Source organism: Pongo pygmaeus, chromosome 11 (genome assembly GCF_028885625.2).
Source record: "Pongo pygmaeus isolate AG05252 chromosome 11, NHGRI_mPonPyg2-v2.0_pri, whole genome shotgun sequence".
Taxonomy (NCBI): Eukaryota; Metazoa; Chordata; class Mammalia; order Primates; family Hominidae; genus Pongo; species Pongo pygmaeus.
In genome coordinates, this window is record NC_072384.2 from 23,627,762 (window position 1) to 23,647,733 (window position 19,972).

A 19,972-nucleotide genomic window follows, 5' to 3' on the forward strand; every position below is an offset into this window, starting at 1 on the left:
AATATATGGTGAGAACACAGGAGGAAAAAGAACTCAATAGCAATACTAAACAATCTCTTAGGGAAAGTTGGAGGGCACAGATGAGCAGGGAAGGCATGATATCAAGGGAAGGGACTGTTTAATGACGAAGTCACCGTGATTGTTGGGAAAACAGGTCTCGAGAGTGAAACCCTGCCCTGCTGCAGGGATGGCCTCATGCCATGCTGTGTAACTTGATGTGACCCCAGACCATGAATCCACCATTTTACACAGTTTCCATCTTAACAGGAGGCTTCCTCTGTATTTTTGGAGGGTAACCACAGCAAAGTAGCAAATCAGGGGGAAATGACATGGTGAAACCGAGATCTAGAGAGGTGAGTGCAGGAAAGAGTTAATGCAGCTGGCCTGAGACTGCTGTCCTTAGAAAGGCCTGCTTACAGGCCTGGCCCCGTGCTGGTGACTAGAAATGTGGATTTGGGGAGGGCCCCCACCATTCCCAACAAGTGGAATAAGAGTGGCTCACTGTGTCAAACTGCACAGCACAATTTGGTTTATGCTGAATACCTGCTTTCCTTCTGGGAGTCTGGCATTTTGTTAAGTGCCAGGCAGAGGGTGTTTACATGACCAGCCCCCAGGAAAAACCCTGGGCACTGAGTCTCTAAGGAGCATTCCTGATAGAAAGCATCTCACTTGTGTTGTTACAAGTCACTGCTGAGGGATTAAATGTGTCCTGTGTGACTCTACCAGGAGAGTCTCTAGGATGCTTGCCTGGTATCCTCTGGGTTTCACCCCATACATCTTTTTCTTTTGCTGATTGTGCTTTGTATCCTTTTGCTATAAAAAATCACAGCTGTGACTATGATTGTGCTGAGTCCTGTGAGTCTTCCTAGTGAACCAGTAAGCCTGGGGGTGGTTCTGGAGATCCCCAACACGGTGGGACCTCAGAGGTCTGGATGCCGGAGCTGGAGTTAAAGCCACCTTTTCCAGCTTCTCAGTCACATGTTTCTCAGGTTCTTCACATGACCGCCTCCTTCTTCTCTTTTTTATTTAAAAACAAAACAAAACAAAACATTAAAAAAGGTGCTACAAAAGAACTTGGACCTCTGAATAGAAATGAGGGTTTCTGCTAGCTCACATTACCTAAAATCCTCCTACAAATTCTCCAAAATGGAGAGGGTGTTCTTAGGGAAATGGACCCGCACCCTTCACATCCATATTGTGACACTTTGGCATACACAAGTGCTTGGAGAACTATGCTGTTCTTTAAAAACCTTACTCTAGTGAGAGAAGCTGAAACTTCAAGTTTCTTTGCGTTTACTACAAGACAGTTACCTAAGATCTAGAACTCTGAGGGGCAGAGGCTCCAGTTACCACCTTTGTTTTTGTGCCCAAATGGAATGAGGCTTTTATGGTATCAGAAAACTTCAGCATCTGCTATATGTGGCTCCACATGGGTGACTGGATTACTTGAATAGTCTAGACTTCTCTTACATCATTATAGATTTTTTAGTAATTTTGTGAGCGTAGATTTTTCAACTTAGCAAGTTTCCATAGGACTAGTACAATATTGTAAAATTTGCTTAATGCTTTCCAAAAGTTGGATTTAGTTCTAAATTAAAAATGTCTTCATAAGAGTTTGTTCACCAAGAGAGTATGTTGAGAAGAATACGATTAATTATATCTCTAAGAAATACGTGGTGAAGAAAATGCCTTAGTGAGATCACCTAAATGACTTAAATAGCAAGAGTAGTAATCCCATTCAAGTAACAATTTTCTTTGTCCATTTCGCAGTTGAGAAAAGAGACCTGTACAACTAGCTTCACTTTGGAGGAGCTGGAATTAGGGATTAAGGCCATTTGTTGTTATTTCAGTCTTCTCTTCTTGTGGCCAAAATCATATCGAGCCAGATAATAAAGTGGAGGTAGTTAACAAAATCTTCATGTTAGAGGGTCTCCCTGCTTACATGCGGTCTCAGAGTAGTTGAGGCCCTAAAGGTATAGAATATTTGACCATTTAACATGGTTTTTACATGTATTATTATAGTTCATGTATATATGTTCAGAAAATAAATAACTTCTAGCCATCATAAGATATCTGTAGTTGTGTGATACTCTGTGAGGCATGCTTGACAACTTAAAATGTTAACTCTTTGTTACTTTCATAAAATTTCAGCATATCCTGACGTTCACTCTCATCCCATTGAGTCTTCTAGGAAATATTTTTAGTCAGTATCACATATTTTAGTTTGCAGAGTGTTGGGAAAAAGGTCACTGATGTTAAATTTCTTCTGGGATCATCATTTGGGAACCAAGCTTCTAAAAAGCAGTGGCTTTAAACCTGAAGATAATTTAACTTATAGACAGGGCTGAGACATAGGTCACTTGATTCATTATAACTATTTGGTAGCTTGCATTGTGAACCTACTTTTTTAAAAAACAGATTTCATAATATTTACTCGTTTGCTATCTATTTTAAAATTTATAAACATTCATTAGGTTTTATTACTTAATGATTGTTTCGGAAAGGGAAAATTGGTACTTTAAAATTTTTAACTTGCTTGCTAAAGCTTTAGTGTTAAAGAGAACCCAAGGTGAAAGCAGATGATAAATTGCTCTGAGACATCACTTATTTTTAATTTTATTTTTTGTCGTAGTTATTTGTACACACAGAGATTCAACTAGATTTATAAGATACATTTTTGAACAGACAATTCCTCACTCTTTCTGCCATTTTCTGCTCCTCAGAGGCAAACGCTGTCAACTGTTTTTATTGATCCTTTTGTTATTTACTGTTCTCCTAATAATCGGCAGGTATTGCTATTTAAAAATTTTTTGTCACTATAAGACTTATACTTTTCACTATGGAGGCTGAATTTCAGCTCTCTCTCTCTCTCCCTTTTTTTTGAGATGGAGTTTCACTCTTGTTGCTCAGGCCGGAGTGCAGTGGTGTGATCTCGGCTCACTGCAACCTCCACCTCCTGGGTTCAAGTGATTCTTCTGCCTCAGCCTCCGGAGTAGCTGGGATTGCTGGCATGCACCACCATGCCTGGCTAATTTTGTATTTTTAGTAGAGACGGGGTTTCTCCATGTTGGTTAGGCTGATCTCGAACTCCCGACCTCAGGTGATCCACCCGCCTCGGCCTCCCAAAGTGCTGGGATTACAGGCATGAGCCACTGCCCCTGACCGCTCTCTTTTCTCTTAACCTCTCTCATATATACTTCCAATCTCCTCATCTATCAAATAAAGTCATATTTTAATTTTGGTAAGGACAACATATAGTTCATATTATGATTATGAATGCTATTTACAGTTCACTATTAATATTTGACAAACTATGATTACCTTTTTCTTACAACTTTTTGTTTTTCCTGGAGTTAACTGTTTTAGTTTCATTTGTATAGTTGTCTATATACTTACTGCATACTCATACTTTCTACTTGCTAACTTCTCTGCCAGTTGTGTAAGTCCATGAAGCCTGTTTCAGCCTGGACTGGCTGCCTTCACTGCCTCTTGCAAACCTATCATCCTGACACCTCTTTGTCATCCTGGGTCTTTGCTTCACCTTTCTCGGCAGGTGCATCTGCTGTTTCTTGGAGACCAGGCCTTTTCTTTCTTGGTTCATTCACTCATTCATTCATTCGTTCATTTATTTAATTTTTAAAATTATTTTTATTTATTATTATTATTTTTTGAGGCAGGATCTCGCTCTGTTGCCTGGGCTGGAGTGCAATGACATGATCATTGCTCACTGCAGCCTTGACTTCCTGGGCTCAAGTAATCATTCCGCCTTGGCCTCCCAAGTAGCTGGGACTACAGGCGCATGCCACCATGCGTGAGTAATTTCTGTATTTTTTGTACAGATGGGTTTTTGCCATATTGCCCAGGCTGGTCTCAGGCTGATTTTTTTTTGAATCACTTATTCAATCTCTTTACTTGTTAGGGGTCACTAATTCAATTTCTCTACTTGTTAGGGGTCTATCAGATTTTTTGTTTCTTTTCGAATCAGTTTTGGTAGCTTGGGTCTCTGTAGGAGTTTAGTCATTTTATCTTGGTTATCTAATTGTTGGCGTATAATTGTTCATAGAATTCCCCTGTAATCCTTTTTATTTGTACATGCTCAGCAGTGATGCCTTCCCTTTCAAGGTTCTTATTTCATTAATTTGAGCCTTTGCTCTTCTGGTCAGTCTAGTTAAGGTTTGTCAGTTTTTGCCTTTTCAAAGAACTAACTTCTGGTTTCATTGATTTTTCTGTTTTCCCTGTTGTATATATTTTGCTTATTTCACTCTAATCTTTACTTTTGATTGGTTTGATGTACTTGTCTTTTTCCAGTTTTTTAAGATGGAAGGTTATTGATTTGAGATCTTCTGTTTTAATGTAGACGTCTACACCTATGCATTTCTAAGTGCTGCTTTAGCTGTATTCCATAAGTTTTGATATGTTAATGTTTTCATTTATCTCAAAGTATTTTCTAATTCCTTTTTGTTTTCATTTTTGAGTTATTTGTTACTTAGGAGTGTTTGATTTCTACATTTTTTTGTTTCTCATTTCTTTTTGTTATTAATTTCTGATTTTATCCTATTGTGGTTAGAGAACATAATTTGTGTGGTTTCAGTCATTTGAAATCTGTTTTTTAAATTAAAAACATTTTTTTGAGGCGGAGTCTCATTCTTTTGTCTAGGCTGGAGTGCAGTAGTACAGTCTTGGCTCACTGCACCCTCTGCCTCCTGGGTTCAAGCAATTCTTGTGCCTCAGTCTCCTAAAGTAGCTGGGATTACAGATGTATACCACCACACCCGGCTAATTTTTGTAATTTTAGTAGAGACGAGGTTTTGCCACATTGGCCAGGATGATCTCAAACTTCTGCCCTCATGTGTTCCACCTGCCTCAGCGTCCCCAAGTGCTGAGATTACAGGTGTGGTCCACCGTGCCCGGCTTGAAATTTATTGAGGCTTATTTTTGTGGCCTGGCATGTGGACTCCTGGATAATGTTCCATGTACACTTGAAAAGAATCTGTAAGGCAGGCCCAGTGGCTCATTCCTGTAATCCCATCCCTTTGGGAGGCCGAGACGGAAGGATTGCTTGAGCCCAGGAGTTCAAGACCAGCCTGGGCAACATGAGACCCCGTTGCTACAAAAAAATTAAAAAATTAGTTGGGTGTGGTAGCATGTGCCTGTGGTCGTAGCTATATGAGATGCTGAGGCAGGAGAATCTCTCCAGCTTGGGAGGTTGAGGTTGCAGTGAGCTGAGATCGTGCCACTGCACTCCAGCTTGGGTGACAGAGAGAGACCCTGTCTCAAAAAACAAGAATCTGTATTCTGATATTGTTTGTTTGAATGTCTTACAGATGTTTGTTCTAGTTGGATTATAGTGTCATTGAAGTCTTATTTTCTGGTTGATCCTCTTTCTGGTTTTTAAAATCCATTAAGGAATGTACATATTGAAGTTTCCAGTTAATACTGTTGAATTATCTATTTCTCTCTTCAGTTGTCACTTTTTGCTTCCTGTATTTTGGGCTCTGTTCTTAGGTGCATATATGTTTATAATTGTTATGATCCCCTGAGCATTGACTCTTTTACTATTGTAAAATGTCTTTCTTTGTGCACAGAGAGAAGTTTTGTCTTAAGGTCTGTGTTACTTGTTATCACTGTAACCATTCTAGCTCTCTTTTGTGTACTGTTTGCATGAAATATCTTTTCCCATCCTTTACTTTTCAACCACTTTGTGACTTTGAGTCTTAAGTGTCTCTTAGGCTGGGTGTGGTGGCATGTACTCCCAGTTACAGCTACTGGGAAAGCTGAGGCAGGAGGGTGACTTAAGCTCTAGTTCAGCCTGGGCAACCTGGTGAAACCCCATCTTTTATAAAAAAAAATAAACACAATGAGTCTCTTGTAGACACTATAAAGTTGAGTCTTATTTGTTTATGCAGTCTGACTTTTTTTAACTTTCCGTTGGAGTGTTTAATCTATTTATATTTAATGTAGTACTGGTAAGGTAGAATTTATGTCTGCAGGTGTGCTATTCATGTTTTATATGTCATGACTTGTTTCTTTGTTCCTCTGTTACTGTGTTATTTTGTGTTAAATAGGTATTTTCTAGTGTACTACTATAACTTTCTGTTTATTTTAGTTTTTTGGGGGGAATTATTCGCAGTTGCTCTGGGGCTTGCAATTAACATCTTGACTTTAAACAGTCTAGTTTAAATTGATACTATTAAATTCAGTATTGAAAACTTCTACTTAGCTCTGTTTACTTCTTTTTTTTGCTACTGTCATGCAAATTACATCTTTATACATTATAAGCCCACCAGTGCATATAGTTCTATAATTATTGCTTTATGCAGTTTCTTTTTAAGTTATGTAGGACAAGAAAAGAGCTAAGAACAAAAAGTACCTTTATACTATATTTTATATTTACCTATGTAGTTATTTTTACTTTTTTTTTATTTCTTCATGTGGATTTGAGCTGTTGTACAGTGTCCTTTCATTTCAACGCAAAGGACTGTTGTTTTTCGTTTATCTGGTAATATCTTAAGTTCTCCTTTGTTTTTGGTGAATAGTTTTGTTACATATAGAATTCTTGGTTGATTGTCTTTTTTAATTTCAGAGCTTTGAATATATTATCTATTCCCACCCTGCTCCACTCTGGCTTTCATGGTTTCTCATGAGAAATCAGATATTGACCTTTTTGAGGATCCCTTGTGCACAATGAGTGGGTTCTCCATTGTTGCTTTAAAGATTTTCTCTTTGTCTTCTCTTGTGACAGTTTGGTTATTGTGTCTAGATTTGGATCTCTTTAAGTTTATCCTGTTTGGAGTTGCTTGTTAAATATATAGATTGTTTTATATCAAATTTGTGAAGTTTTTAGCCATTATTCTTCATGTATCTTTTTTTGATAATTTTTCAACGTGGTAGATGTCTGAGGCAACGGTAACAACTAGGGCAAAGAATCTGACCCAAAAAATCCTTTGAAAAGTACCGTATCTCCTTTTCTTTTTTCTGTTTTCCTGGGACTTCTGTTATGTGACTATGTTAGTACATTGGTTTTGTAAGATGATCTCTTAGGCTCTGTTCATTTTGTTTGTTTGTTTCTGTTACTTAGATAGGATATGGTATCAATTGACTGACCTTCAAATTTGTTGATTCCTTCTTGTCTCAGCTCAAATCTGTTGTTTAACTCCTCCTAGTGAATTTTTAATTTCAGTTATTGTACTTTTCATCTCCAGAATTTCTATATGGTTCTTTTAAATATATTCTTTTTGTTTGTTGTTATTCTCTATTTGGTGAGACATTGTTCTTGTATTTTAATTCTTCAGAAATAGTTTTCTTTAGATCTTTCAACATATTTATATTAGTTGACTTGAAGTCTTCATTGAGTTAAGCCAATGTATAGGTTTCCTTAAAAATAGTTTTTGTTGACTGATTTTTATTTCCTTTGTATGGGCCATATTTTCTTGTTTCTTTGTCTCATCATTTCTTGTTGAAACTGGACACTTTAAATAATATATTGTGGCAACTCAGGAAATCATATTCTTTCCCCTCCCCAGATTTTTTGTTGTTGCTGTTTATTGTTTTTGTTGCTTATTTTGGTCTAGTGACTTTCCTGAAAGAATTCCTTAAAGTCTTTGTTCTTTGTTTTATGTGGCCACTGAATTCTCTGGTTGGTTAGCTTAGCGGTTAGCTAATGATTGAACAGAGATTTCCTTAAACATGTTGAACCAGTAAGTCTCCCAGCCTCTACTGACTGGCTCTGTGTTTTGGGGGCATGCTTTCAGTGCTCTGAAAGGTGTTTTGCACCTCTAGCTTCCTTTTTACTTCCTGCTTGTTCAGAGTGTCACAGTCAGCCAGTGGGGACATTAGAGGCTTCAGGGGTCTTTCCTGGGCCTGTGCATGTGCACAGCCTTGCACATATACGTGACCTCCCAGGTTCCCAGGAGTATGTCAGTGTTTTCAAAGTTTGCTGTGGACATCTCAATTTCTACCCCCGCCTCCCCTCCTTTTTTTTTTCTATTTTTGGTCAGCTTCTTTGCCCCAGTTGTTATTTCTGTCTCGGGTATCTGCCATGTTGAAAAGTTGTCACTGGTTAGTTTTGATCATCGCCTCAGGGAAAAGGCCTCTAACATTGAACAAGCTCTAAGTCAGGTCAGATAAAGACAAGCCCTGCAATTGGGCTTGCAGGGATGTGCCAGATAGGTGGAATGATAGTTTTGGGAATGGGGACTTTTAGGGAGCTCCAGACTTGGGAGCTTCAGCTCTTTCTAGTGGCTGCCAGGCTGCTAGTTTTCACACTTGCCATGATGATAAGTTGATTTGGACAGTTTTTGCCAATGTTTTCTTTGCTTCTTTGAAGCAGATTTTCAAGGGTCCTTATTCTGCCATTTTAAAGGGCTCCTCTCCTGTTTTATGATCACAATATTTTCTCTTATCTCTTTGGGAGCACTAATGACTTTTTTTTAAAACTTTTTCTTTCTCTTCAAAATCTCTTCTGTCCTCCAAGTTTGGATTTTTAAGTATGTGTTTATGTTGATTTCTCTTTTTCATGCTAGAAGCTCTGAGTATATGGATGCAGCTTATTGACTGAGATTGCTGTGATTAAGTATTTGCTTCCAGGAAATTATTTAAAATTTATATATAAAATTTTCTAGGAAGGAACTAACTTGAACTAAATCTTATAGTAACATAAGTTCTAATTGGATTGAAGAGTTTAATATGGAAATTTAAATTCAGAAAAAATAGAGGAAGATGGTGGTTGTCAAACCAGTAAAGAAATTTATTTTAAATGGAAATCCAGAGATTTAAAATAAAACAATTTGGTGGCTTCAGAGGGTAATCATTAGTTACGTATTCAATGTCTTTGAATATATAAAACTCATCCTTTTAGATTTGTGTGAATCCGTAGGTCCCAAGAGAGACATTTTATATTTTTGTGCTGAGAGCTAGCAAACAAAAACCAGTCCTTTCATTCCTAAGGATGCTTTGTTGGTGTTAGACTGTCTCTTTAGGTGGTAACCTTGATAGGAGCTGTTGTAGCAGCATTACTGAGCAGAGAATGAGGGAGCTAGTGAGACAGGAGAGTAAAAGCAGAGGGAATTCTGAATTAAGGTGGACATACTAGTAATAGTTATGTTTATAGTGTTCTCATACCTAGTTGTTCAGGCTTGCCAGGTCGTGGGTAATGTGACCACAGTGAGAATGCCTCACCACTGAGAAAGAATCCGCAGACTCGTACACAATTACCATTTAGAATGGTGAATACTCTCCCAGGAATGGAAGAAATACTTGCCCTCTTCCAGTAATTTCAGGAACAGCCAGACTAGAGGTATACCTTGGCTCCAACTTGCAGACTTGCAGACGTGCTCACATCAGAGGGTGTGGTTGTGACACAATCAAGTAGTGCCTTAGTGAGGGCATGCCCTGGCAACCTGTGTCATGATATTATTTATGAGTTTGTCAAGCCATTGGAGATCTTTGTTACTTTTAAAAAGGGAAGCTATTGGAAACATCATAAGAAACACAATCATGTGAGACATCTTTCCAGTTCTTTAGTAACTGCTGGATTTGAAAGTGAGTTATAGTTTTACTCATATCTGGTCCTGAGGTGGCAATTGGAGTTTTATTCAGTGCCAGTTTTAACGAATGGGTAGTGGCTGCCTAGAATAGTTTTGAGAAGGATTCTGAGGGAACATCTGAGCTTGGTGGAAAGATGGCTTGAAAAGATTGTTGATGTCTCCTATGGAATGGGGGGGAGGCAGTGCATCAGGCTGGTTCATCCCCCTCATTTGCTGATGTGTAATTTTGGCCTCTCTGTTACTTATAGCATAAGCTCCAGAGGGTAAGAACTCACTAGCTCAGTGTTGGGCACATAATGGGCACTCAAGTATTTTTGAGTGAATGAACAAATTAATGAAGTAACACCAGAGCTTGTGTGAATACCTACAGTTTTCCAGAGTGAGGAGTTAGGTTCCAGCTGTCTAACATAGTGATGTAACTCTCCTGAGTGAGCGTCTGCATGGCATACATAGTGTTTGGTACAAATACCAAAAGAATATATAGCTCACTTCTCTACCCCTGAGGAGCTTCCATTCGCTTGAGAAGAAAAGACAAACATATTTGAAATGATGAGAGCTGGCAGGATAGGATGGTTTGTTAAAAAGCACTTAAAATGTCCCTAAAATTGAATGCACAGGTACATTGTTTTGGAATCTCAACACTTACTCCAATATACCTGTGAGAAAGCCTCTTTTTTCTTTTTCTTTCTTTTTTTTTTGAGACGGAGTTTCGCTCTTGTTGCCCAGGCTGGAGTGCAGTGGCACGGTCTCAGCTCATTGCAACCTCTGTGTCCCAGGTTCAAGCAATTCTCCTGCCTCAGCCTCCCTAGTAGCTGGGATTACAGGCACCCACCACCACACCCAGCTAATTTTTTGTATTTTTAGTAGAGATGGGATTTCACTATGTTGGCCAGGCTGGTCTCAAACTCCTGACCTCAGGCGATACACCTGCTTCAGCCTCTCAAAGTGCTGGGATTACAGTAATGAGCCATCATGCCTGGCTCAAGAAAGCCTCTTTTTTCTTAACTTTTTCTACTAATTATGATTGCATTCTCCCACCTTTTCCTTTCATTTTTGGTGTCACTAGGATGGAATATTTAGACTGGTTAAGGAATTTTGCTTTAATTTAAATGCCAAGGTGAAATGATCCATTAATAGAAAATAAATGTAATACAGATTTTTTAAGCTGAAGATTATCCAGTCACAGCATTTGTTTCTAGAGAAATTATTTATAGCATTTTTGGATTAAGCATGAATCACAGCAATAAGCACAAGCCTTTGTAACGTACTATTAGTGCATTTTGAAAAGCTCCATCCCAAGTAATTGATAGTCTGCGCTAAGAAAGAAATAGGAGAAACACACACTTCTCATAAGATACACATTTTGTGTAGAGTAGTCAGAATGTCAGAGAGCAGGGGCTCTGGATTACTACTGTCAGGGCTAGAATCTCCACCCCACACCTGTGTCACCTTAAGGAGATTAAATGAGATCTTTCAGATAGACTTCTAGGCCCATTCTTTACCCATAGTAAGTGCTCAGTTATTGTTGGCTATTGTTAATGTTATTGATTTAGTCACTGTGTTTTGTTATTAGGTGGGTCTGTATCATTGATTTTTTTTGGTGGGGGGTGGGGATCAACTTCACATTAGCATTTTAATATAATTGGCTATGAGCAGTGATAGTTAATAGTTTGTTTACATTTTTCTTTCATACAGGTTGAATGTAATTTTTACAAAATTTGATGAAGTCCAGAAATCTGGAAACATGATACAATCTGCAAATGGTGAGTAGAAAAAGCAATCTCTACTTTTGCTTTTTCAGTTTTACATTCGCATCATTTATGTTATATGTGAAGAGCTGAATTAGGTAATTTAGTAAGAGTTTCTAAGTCTTAAAACTTAACCTCCATTCACCCAGTTTTCCAGGCCAGAAACAATGGAGTGAATCATCACTGACTTTCTTTCATAACCTGTATTGAATTTATTAATGAATCCTGTTGGCTTTACTTTTAAAACTGCATCCTGAATCCCAGGAACTCTCATCATCACTGCTGCTGTCTTCCTAGCACAAGCTGTCATGGTATTTTACCTGGGCTCTTGTGTTTCCCTCCTAAACAGTATCTTTTCTTCTACTGTTTCCCCATGCCTAAAGTCTGTTTTTGATATAGCAACCAGAGTAATCCTTTCAGAATACAAGTCAGGTGATGTTAATCTTCTTCCTAATCCTCCAAAGACTTCCCATCACACCCAGACTACAATTCAGCAACTCACCATGGCCCACTGGGCCGTGCGTGATCTGGCACCCACCACCATTCTGATGTCATTTGAATTGTTCTTTGTGAAATTTCTCTTTGCTCTAGCCACATTGACCTCCTTGCTAATTTTGAACATTCTGAGCATCTCCTGCTTCAGGACCTCTGTGCCTGTAATTCCTTCTGCCTGAACTATTATTTGCCCTGTGGGTATCATTATGGCCTCCTCCCTCCTCCCTCATTCCATGAAGATCTCACTTCATATAGTATCACTGCATTACTGAGGCCACCAGAATAGCATGTCCAGGGTTCTGAGGGAACGCTCTGTGCCCTCACTCTGTTTGAGTTTTCTTCCCATGTATCACTAGAAAAATATGTGTTTACTCATGAGAGCAGGACCTTTACTTTATTCCCTTTATTGTTCTTTATTTTTTTTCTCAATGAGCATAAGTTCAGTGCCTTGAAGAGTCCCTGGCTTGTGATAGGTGTGCAGTAAGTATTGTTGAATAAATAAAGTAATGATTTTGATGTCAGTTGTAATCTATTGTTTCCAGTTCCTGTATTCCTTTCACTATACTTTGTGATGATATTTGAGAACTAGTGGGTAAATCTTGTGATTCCAGAAGGAGAGGAAAAGACAGGAGTGAATTACTCCTGTATGAAGGAAAAAATATCAAAAAGTTAATTGCTGAGAAAAACTTTTTCTAACTCTGGATACCTCATTGTGTCATAGCTAAGCTATTTTAGAATTTTCAGGTATCTTAGATTACAACCAGTACTGAATTCATTAATCCTGTTGTATTAACTTTTAAAACTGCACCCCGAATCCCAGTAATTCTCCTCATCACTACTACTGTCTTCCTAGTACAAGCCTTCCCATTTTGAATATCTTGAGATTGTAAAGAAAAGTCTGAGCACTTTTCCTCAAAGTAACTTGATCCATAAGGGCAGAGCAGGTAACAGAATGCAAGTCTTTTGACTCACACTCTGCTGTGTACCTATTATTATTCCAAAGGAATTTTTCTTTGAACAGCATGTTTCCTATACAAAATACTTAAAGTGATCTAAAAATGCTTTCATTTATCCTCATTTCTTTTTCATAGATTGTAAGAAATAGTAGAAAATGGATATAATTCAGCTATTACCATCAAAAATCATTTTCGCTGTATTTTCTTAGTTCATTTTCCTATAACTGTATAATTTGTATATAATTTTAACTATGGTATAATTTTCTCTCCTTTACCCTGTACTTTAGTGTACATACTTTTAACTTTTAAAAACATATCATTGGTAGAGCCGGGGCCAGAAATCTGGCATCTGAGTGGTGCACTCGTGATGAGTGGGGTTGCTGGGTGTCCACAGGCAGGTCTTCACAGGCAGTTAGTTGCTGGACACATGGCTTTTACTTTTGTGTGGGTGTATTTGTGTCATTTGTGTGGTTTCTCAGTTTAAAAATTGTTGGCACTAGGACAGAACCTGCTGTGCAAATAAGTAAAAGCAGTGGCAGGAAAGTGAGTTTGTGCTTCATAAGCCAGTATGACAGCTATGAAACAGAATCTCATTATAGTGCTGGCATTGGGGAGAAAGACTGCATCCACACTGGGGATCTTGCCTAAAAGAGTGTACATATACTCTGGGATCCAGTGATGTGACAAATAGGATTTCACCCTCAGGAATGCCAGAACTGTGTGGCATTGGATGTATCACAAGCAGCATTTTATTCTAAATGGCTAGGTATAAATATTGCCCCCGAATTCCCTTTATGTGTGTGTGCACGTGCACACACATAGGTGTAGGGTTGAGGATGGAAACAGTTCTTTTAAACATCTATGTTAAAAATAGCAAATGGTAAGGAAGCCTTAACAAAATTTCTTGGAGGCTGATAATTTCAGCTTTTTGCTTTATATATGTAGTATTACTGTTTTAATTGTTAGAGCCAAAATGTTTAAGGAAACTAAGTAATATATAGCCATATGTATAAAATTTTAGAATTTCTAACCTAAATGATTTTCATCTCTTTACAGTAACTTTGAGAGACCAGTAAAATGTTCAATTGCTGTCAAAAAACAAACCACCTGATTTCCTTCATTGAACATTTAGATGGCATAGAGAAACTGCAGTAGTGATGGAATAAAACCTGTCTCCCTCTTTATCTAACTTTCTCTTTCTTTTTTCTTTTCTTTCTTTCTTTCTCCTTTTCTCCTCCTCCTCCTTTTTCTCTTTTCTTTTCCCTTCCTTCCTTCCCTCCATTGATCCATCCATCCATCCATCCTTCCTTCCTTTCTTCCCTCCCTCCTTCCCTCCCTCCCTCTTTTTTCTCTTTTCTTTTCTTTTCCTTCCTTCTTTCTTTCTTTCTTTCTTTCTTTCTTTCTTTCTTTCTTTCTTTCTTTCTTTCTTTCTTTCTTTCTTTCTTTTCTTTTCTTTCTTTCTCTTCCTCTCTCTCTTTCTCTCTCTCTCCCTCTCTCTCCCCCACCTCCTCCTCCTTCGTGTTTTTTTTTAAACACAACTCCCAGTGTAATTCTTTGATCTCTTTTGAACTTCAGACCTTTGACTGTTCAGCTTTCTCTAGATCCATTCATCGTCTGCTTTCTCCATTTCATACCTTATACAGCTTAGATTACAACCTTTCTGAACTTATTAGTTGTAGGAGTTTTTGTAGCCTTTGTGGGGTTTTCTACATATACAGTCTTGTCATCTGTAAATAGGAACAGCTTTATCTCTTTCAGATACGTATGCTTTTAATTTCTTTTTCTTGCCTTATTGCACTGGCTAGAACTTCCAGTACTGTGTAAAATAAGAGTGGTGAGACAAGACATCCTTGTCTGGTTCCTATCTTAGGTGCTAAGTATGATATTAGCTGTAGGATTTTTGTAGATGTTCTTTATCAAAATGAGGTAGTTTTCTCTTTACTTCTGTTTATCTTATCTTTTTTTTTTTTTTTTTTCCAGAGCAGGAATAGAAGTTTATTTAAAAAGGCCTTAGAACAGGAAAGAAAGGAAAGTGTGCCCAGGTGGGCACATGAAGGTTAAAGAAGGAAAGTCAAATGCCCTTATCTGAGTTTTTATCAGAAATAGGTGTTAGGCCTTTTGTGAAGTTATCAGTATATTTAAAAAATTGAGATACATTCTCCTTCTAGTTGCTGTTCATTTAAAAATTAAAAATTGAGATTATATATAATTTACCTACTGGTGTTTCACTTTTTAAAGTGTATGCTTTAGTGGTTTTTTTTTTTTTGAATATTCACAAAGTGTGCAACTATTACCACTATTTAAATCTAAAATACTTCGTCACCCTCACGTCCCATTCCCATTAGCACTTACTCCTTATTCCCCTCTCCCCCTAGTTTCTGGCATGCTATTTTCTGTCTTTATGGATTTGCCTATTCAGGACATTTTGTATAATTGGAATCATACAATATTTGGCTTTTGTGTCTGGTGTCTTTCACTTAGCATAATGTTTTCAAGGTTCATCCATAATGTAGCATGTATCAGAAGTTCATTTCTTTTTATGGCTGAACAAGATTCCATTGTGTGATTAGATTGCATTTTCTTTATCCATCTGTTGATGGACGTTTGGGGTTGTTCCACTTTTTGGCCATTGTGAAGAATGATTCTTTGAACATTGATGTAAAAGATTTCATGTGGATATGTATTTTCATTTCTGTTGGCTATATACCTTGCAGTAGAATTGCTGGGTTGTACATTTAACTTTTTGAGTAACTGCTCAAACACAGTAAACACACAGTTTTCCAGTTTTGCAGCACTATTTTATATTCTTACCAGCAACCTGTAAGAGTTTCCACTTTCTCCACATCCTCACCAGCAGTTGTCATTGTCGATCTTTTTCATTATAGTCACCATAGTGGGTGTAAAGTGGTATCTCATTGTGGTATTGATTTGCTTTACCTTGATGAATAATGGTATTGAACATCTTTTTCATGGGCTTATTAACCCTTTAAATACCTTGTTTGGAGAAATGTCTATTCAAATAAATCTTTTGCCCATTTTCTAAAGGAGTTAATTGCCTATTTATTGTTGAGTTTTAAGAGGTCTTTAGATGTGCTACATACCAGACTCTTACCAGATGTGATTTATTTGCAAATATTTGCTCCTATTCTGTGGGTTTTCTTTTCACTTTCTTGATAGTGTCACTTGAGATATAAAGTGTTAAATTTTGATGAAGTCCAATTTATCTGTTTATTTTTTCTTTTGTCATACCTAAGAAACTATTGCCTATTTTTGGCCAGGTGCAGTGTGGCTCACACCTGTAATCTCAGCACTTTGCGAGGCCGAGACAAGCAGATTATCTGAGGTTAGGAGTTTGAGACCAGCCTGGCCAATATAGTGAAACTCCATCTCTACAAAAATACAAAGATTAGCCAGGTGTGATGGGGCACCCCTGTAGTCCCAGCGGCGGGGGTGGTGGGAGGATCGCTTGAACTTGGGAGGTGGAGGTTTCAGTGAGCTGAGATGGTGCCACTGCACTCCAGCCTGGTCGTGAGACTCTGTCTCAGAAAAAAAAAAAAAAAGAAAAAGAAAAAGAAACTATTACCTATTTTACCACAGTAAAAAGAAAGAAAAGAGGCCAGGCATGGTGGTTCATGCCTGTAATCCTAGCACTTTGGGAGGCCGAGGCGGGCAGATTGCCTGAGCTCAGGAGTTCCAGACGAGCCTGGGCAACACGGTGAAACCCCCTCTCTGCTAAAATACAAAAAATTAGCTGGGCGTGGTGGTGTGCGCCTGTAATCCCAGCGCTTTGGGAGGCCAAGGTGGGTGGATCATGAGATTGAGACCATCCTGGCTAACATGGTGAAACCCCATCTTTACTAAAAATACAAAAAATTAGCCGGGCCCGGGCGTGGTGGTGGGCTCCTGTAGTCCTAGCTATTCAGGAGGCTGGGGCAGGAGAATTGCTTGAACCCGGGAGGTGAAGGTTGCTGTGAGCAGAGATTGTGTCACTGCACTCCAGCCTGGGTGACAGAGCAAGACTCCATCTTAAAAAAAAAAAAAAAAAGAAAGAAAAGCTGGGTCTGACCTCCTCCTAGTTTCTTCCTGCTTTTTGGGCTGCACCTTCTTGGCTTCCTTTATCTAATGTCTACTAATTAGTCATTAAATTCTTAAAGCTTGATTCTAGACCTTTTCCTTTCTCAGGCAGTGCTTTTTTCCCTGGTTACACATATCCATGGCTGTAATTTTATTTATTAGCTATATCACATTTTTTTCATAAATGTTTGTCTCCTATACAGATCTTGGTACAGGATTGGAACTGTATGTGAAACAGCTGCCTGTCTGACATTTCCTCTTGTATTTGAAACATGTATCTAAAACCAAATTTATATTCTACTTCTGGCTGAAAGACAAAACACAAAACAATAAATATTGCTCCACCCTAAGTGTTTTCTGTACTCCTTATAAGCGTGATTGCTCCATTATTCATCCTGGTATGTAAATTAAAGATTGGGTGTCATTTTTGATACCTCCCTCTCCCTAACTTTTCATAAATATTATCACTGATTCATATGGAGTTTAACTCAAATATTGCTTTTTTATTGAGGTAAAATCTACATATATAATTAACAATCTTTACCATTTTTAAGTGTACAATTCAGTGGTAATAAATACACTTATATATATTTTTTCTCTTCACTCTTCCCCCTCTCCTTCCTGGCCTTTGGTAACCACCAGTCTAATCTCTACCTTTGTGAGATCTACCCTTTTAGCTCCCACATATGACTGACAACGTGTGATGTTTGTGTTTCTGTGCTTGGCTTATTTTATATAATATAATGGCCTCTAGTTCCATCCATGTTGCTACAAATAACAGGATTTCATTCTTTTTTATGGCTGAATTATATACCATTGTGTATATATACATATTTTTCTTATTCCATTCATCTGTTGGCCTCCCAAATGACGTCAGATCCCTCTGTTAAGTGTGGGCAGGCACCCCTTAGCCCACTGCTTGGTATGTGTTATGTTTGCAGGTTTACATTTGGCGATTATCTGACTAATACCTATCTCGGCACTGGACTGTAACCCTCCTGCATACAGGGGACTGTGTGCCTGTTTTTGCTCATTCTAAGACTCGGATACCTCGCAGACTGGCCTCTTAGTCCCAGTGTTCTCTGTGATTGGTTTGTTTCACCGGAACCAGCTTTTCTTCTTTGTCTCTTAGTAAATCTTGAGTGCATGTACGAACACTTAGTATCTGAGATGACTAGACTCTTTTTCTGTCTGCTTTTTCCCATGGATTCTTATATACCCACTGGGTTCTGGAGTGTTGCATATGAGCTGGAGCTGACAGAGAACTGAGCAAAACACAGGAGAGAATGAATGACAACGTGGGGCTCATTTCCAGGCTCCTCAACGACCTCTTGGGCAGAGGTTCTGATCACTTGGTGGCTGCCTTGGTTGGTTAGCACTGCATGTCCACAGAGGGGCTTCCTAGGCTGACTCAAAAGGGTGTCAATTAAATGATCTATGTCTTTCTACTCCCATTTGTGAAAATTTAACAGCCTATACTCAGCTAAGGACTTGGCAACAAGTATCTGTTTAATAAATGGTGACTGTGTATGCCAAACAGTAGTTATAGTTGTTAATTTTGGAGTGTGGGTGCCCACATGCCCCTGTGTGGGGAAGTGTGGACAGTGTCAGGGAGCAAGTCAAGGGGGATTGCTTTGGAAATGTGTGGCTCTCTTTCCCTCTTAGGAAAGGCGTCTGTGCCCTGCTTTGCAACGCTTTAGCTATGGGATTTTGGGCAAGTGACTTAACTCTTGTGAACCACATTTGCTCATCTGTAAAATGGAGTGAAGACCTTGCAGAGATTTTGTGGAGAATAAATGAGATTGTGTGTAAAATTCTTAGCAAATTTCTTAGTGCCTGGGACATGGTTGGTGCTCAGAATAATAGATTCTCCTCCAGTTGCTCAATTTTGGGGGTATATTCATTTTTTTAATAAAAAGAATATTTAAGAATAACTGTCATACTTGTAGATTTTCAGATTATTTTGGAGGATGCATTTAAAATTTAATGTATTATTTATTTACTTTTTAAATTTTTTATTCTTTTTTTGAGTTGGAGTTTTGCTCTTGTTGCCCAGGCTGGAGTGCAATGGAGTGCAATGGCACGATCTCAGCTCACCGCAACCTCCGCCTCCCGTGTTCGAGCGCTTCTCCTGCCTCAGCCTCCCGAGTAGCTGGGATTACAGGCGCTCACCACCATGCCCAGCAAATTTTTGTATTTTTAGTAGAGACGGGGTTTCACCATGTTGGTCAGGCTGGTCTCGAAATCTTGACTTCAGGCAATCTGTGCGCCTCAGCCTCCCAAAGTGCTGGTATTACAGGCCTGAGCCACCGTGCCCAGCCTATTTGTTTATTTATTTTTTAGATGGAGTCTTGCTCTGTCACCCAGGCTGGAGTGCAGTGGTGCGATCTTGGCTCACTTTTACCTCCACCTCCCAGGTTCAAGCAATTCTTCTGCCTCAGTCTCCCGAGTAGCTGAGACTACAGGCGCCCACCACCATACCTTGGTAATTTTTTGTATTTTTAGTAGAGACGAGGTTTCACCATGTTAGCCAGGATGGTCTCAATCTCCTGACCTCAGGTGATTCGCCCATCTCAGCTTCCCAAAGTGCTGGGATTACAGCCATGAGCCAACGCGCTTGGCCCAATATTTTTAATTTTTATGGACATATAACAGTTGTATATATTTATGGATTACATGAGGTATTTTGTATAACAGTCACATCAAGGTAAGTAGGGTATCCATCAACTCAAGCATTTATCATTTCTTGTGTTGCAAAAGAGTATAACATTCCAGTTATACTCTTTCAGTTATTTTTAAATATACAATAAATATTGACTGTAGTTACCCTGTTGTGCTATCAAATACTAGATCTTACTCTGTCTAACTATATTTTTTGTACCTTTTAACCATCCCCACTCCCTTCCCCACCACCACTATTCTTCCCAGCCTCTGCTGGTATCCGTTATTCTACTCCCTGTCTCCATGAGTTCAGTTGTTTTAATTTTTAGCTCCCACAAATGAGTGAGAACATACGAAGTTTGTCTTTCTATGCCTAACTTCTCTTAACATAATTTCCTCCAGTTCCATCCATGTTGTTGCAAATGACAGGATCTCATTCTTTTTATGGCTGAATAGTACTGCATTGTGTATAGGCATTGCATTTTCTTTATTC

General features: G+C 38.6%; 1 protein-coding gene across 14 annotated transcripts in view; it reads left to right on the forward strand.

The window, feature by feature from the left end:
• CLASP1 (cytoplasmic linker associated protein 1) overlaps window positions 1-19,972 on the forward strand; it is a 312,442-nt gene that overhangs the window by 136,476 nt on the left and 155,994 nt on the right. For all 14 annotated transcript variants that reach the window (XM_063647337.1, XM_054479398.2, XM_063647338.1 and 11 more), the window contains one exon: window positions 11,241-11,308. In XM_063647337.1, coding sequence (XP_063503407.1) covers window positions 11,241-11,308 — 68 coding nt within the window. The remainder of the gene's footprint in view (window positions 1-11,240; window positions 11,309-19,972) is intronic.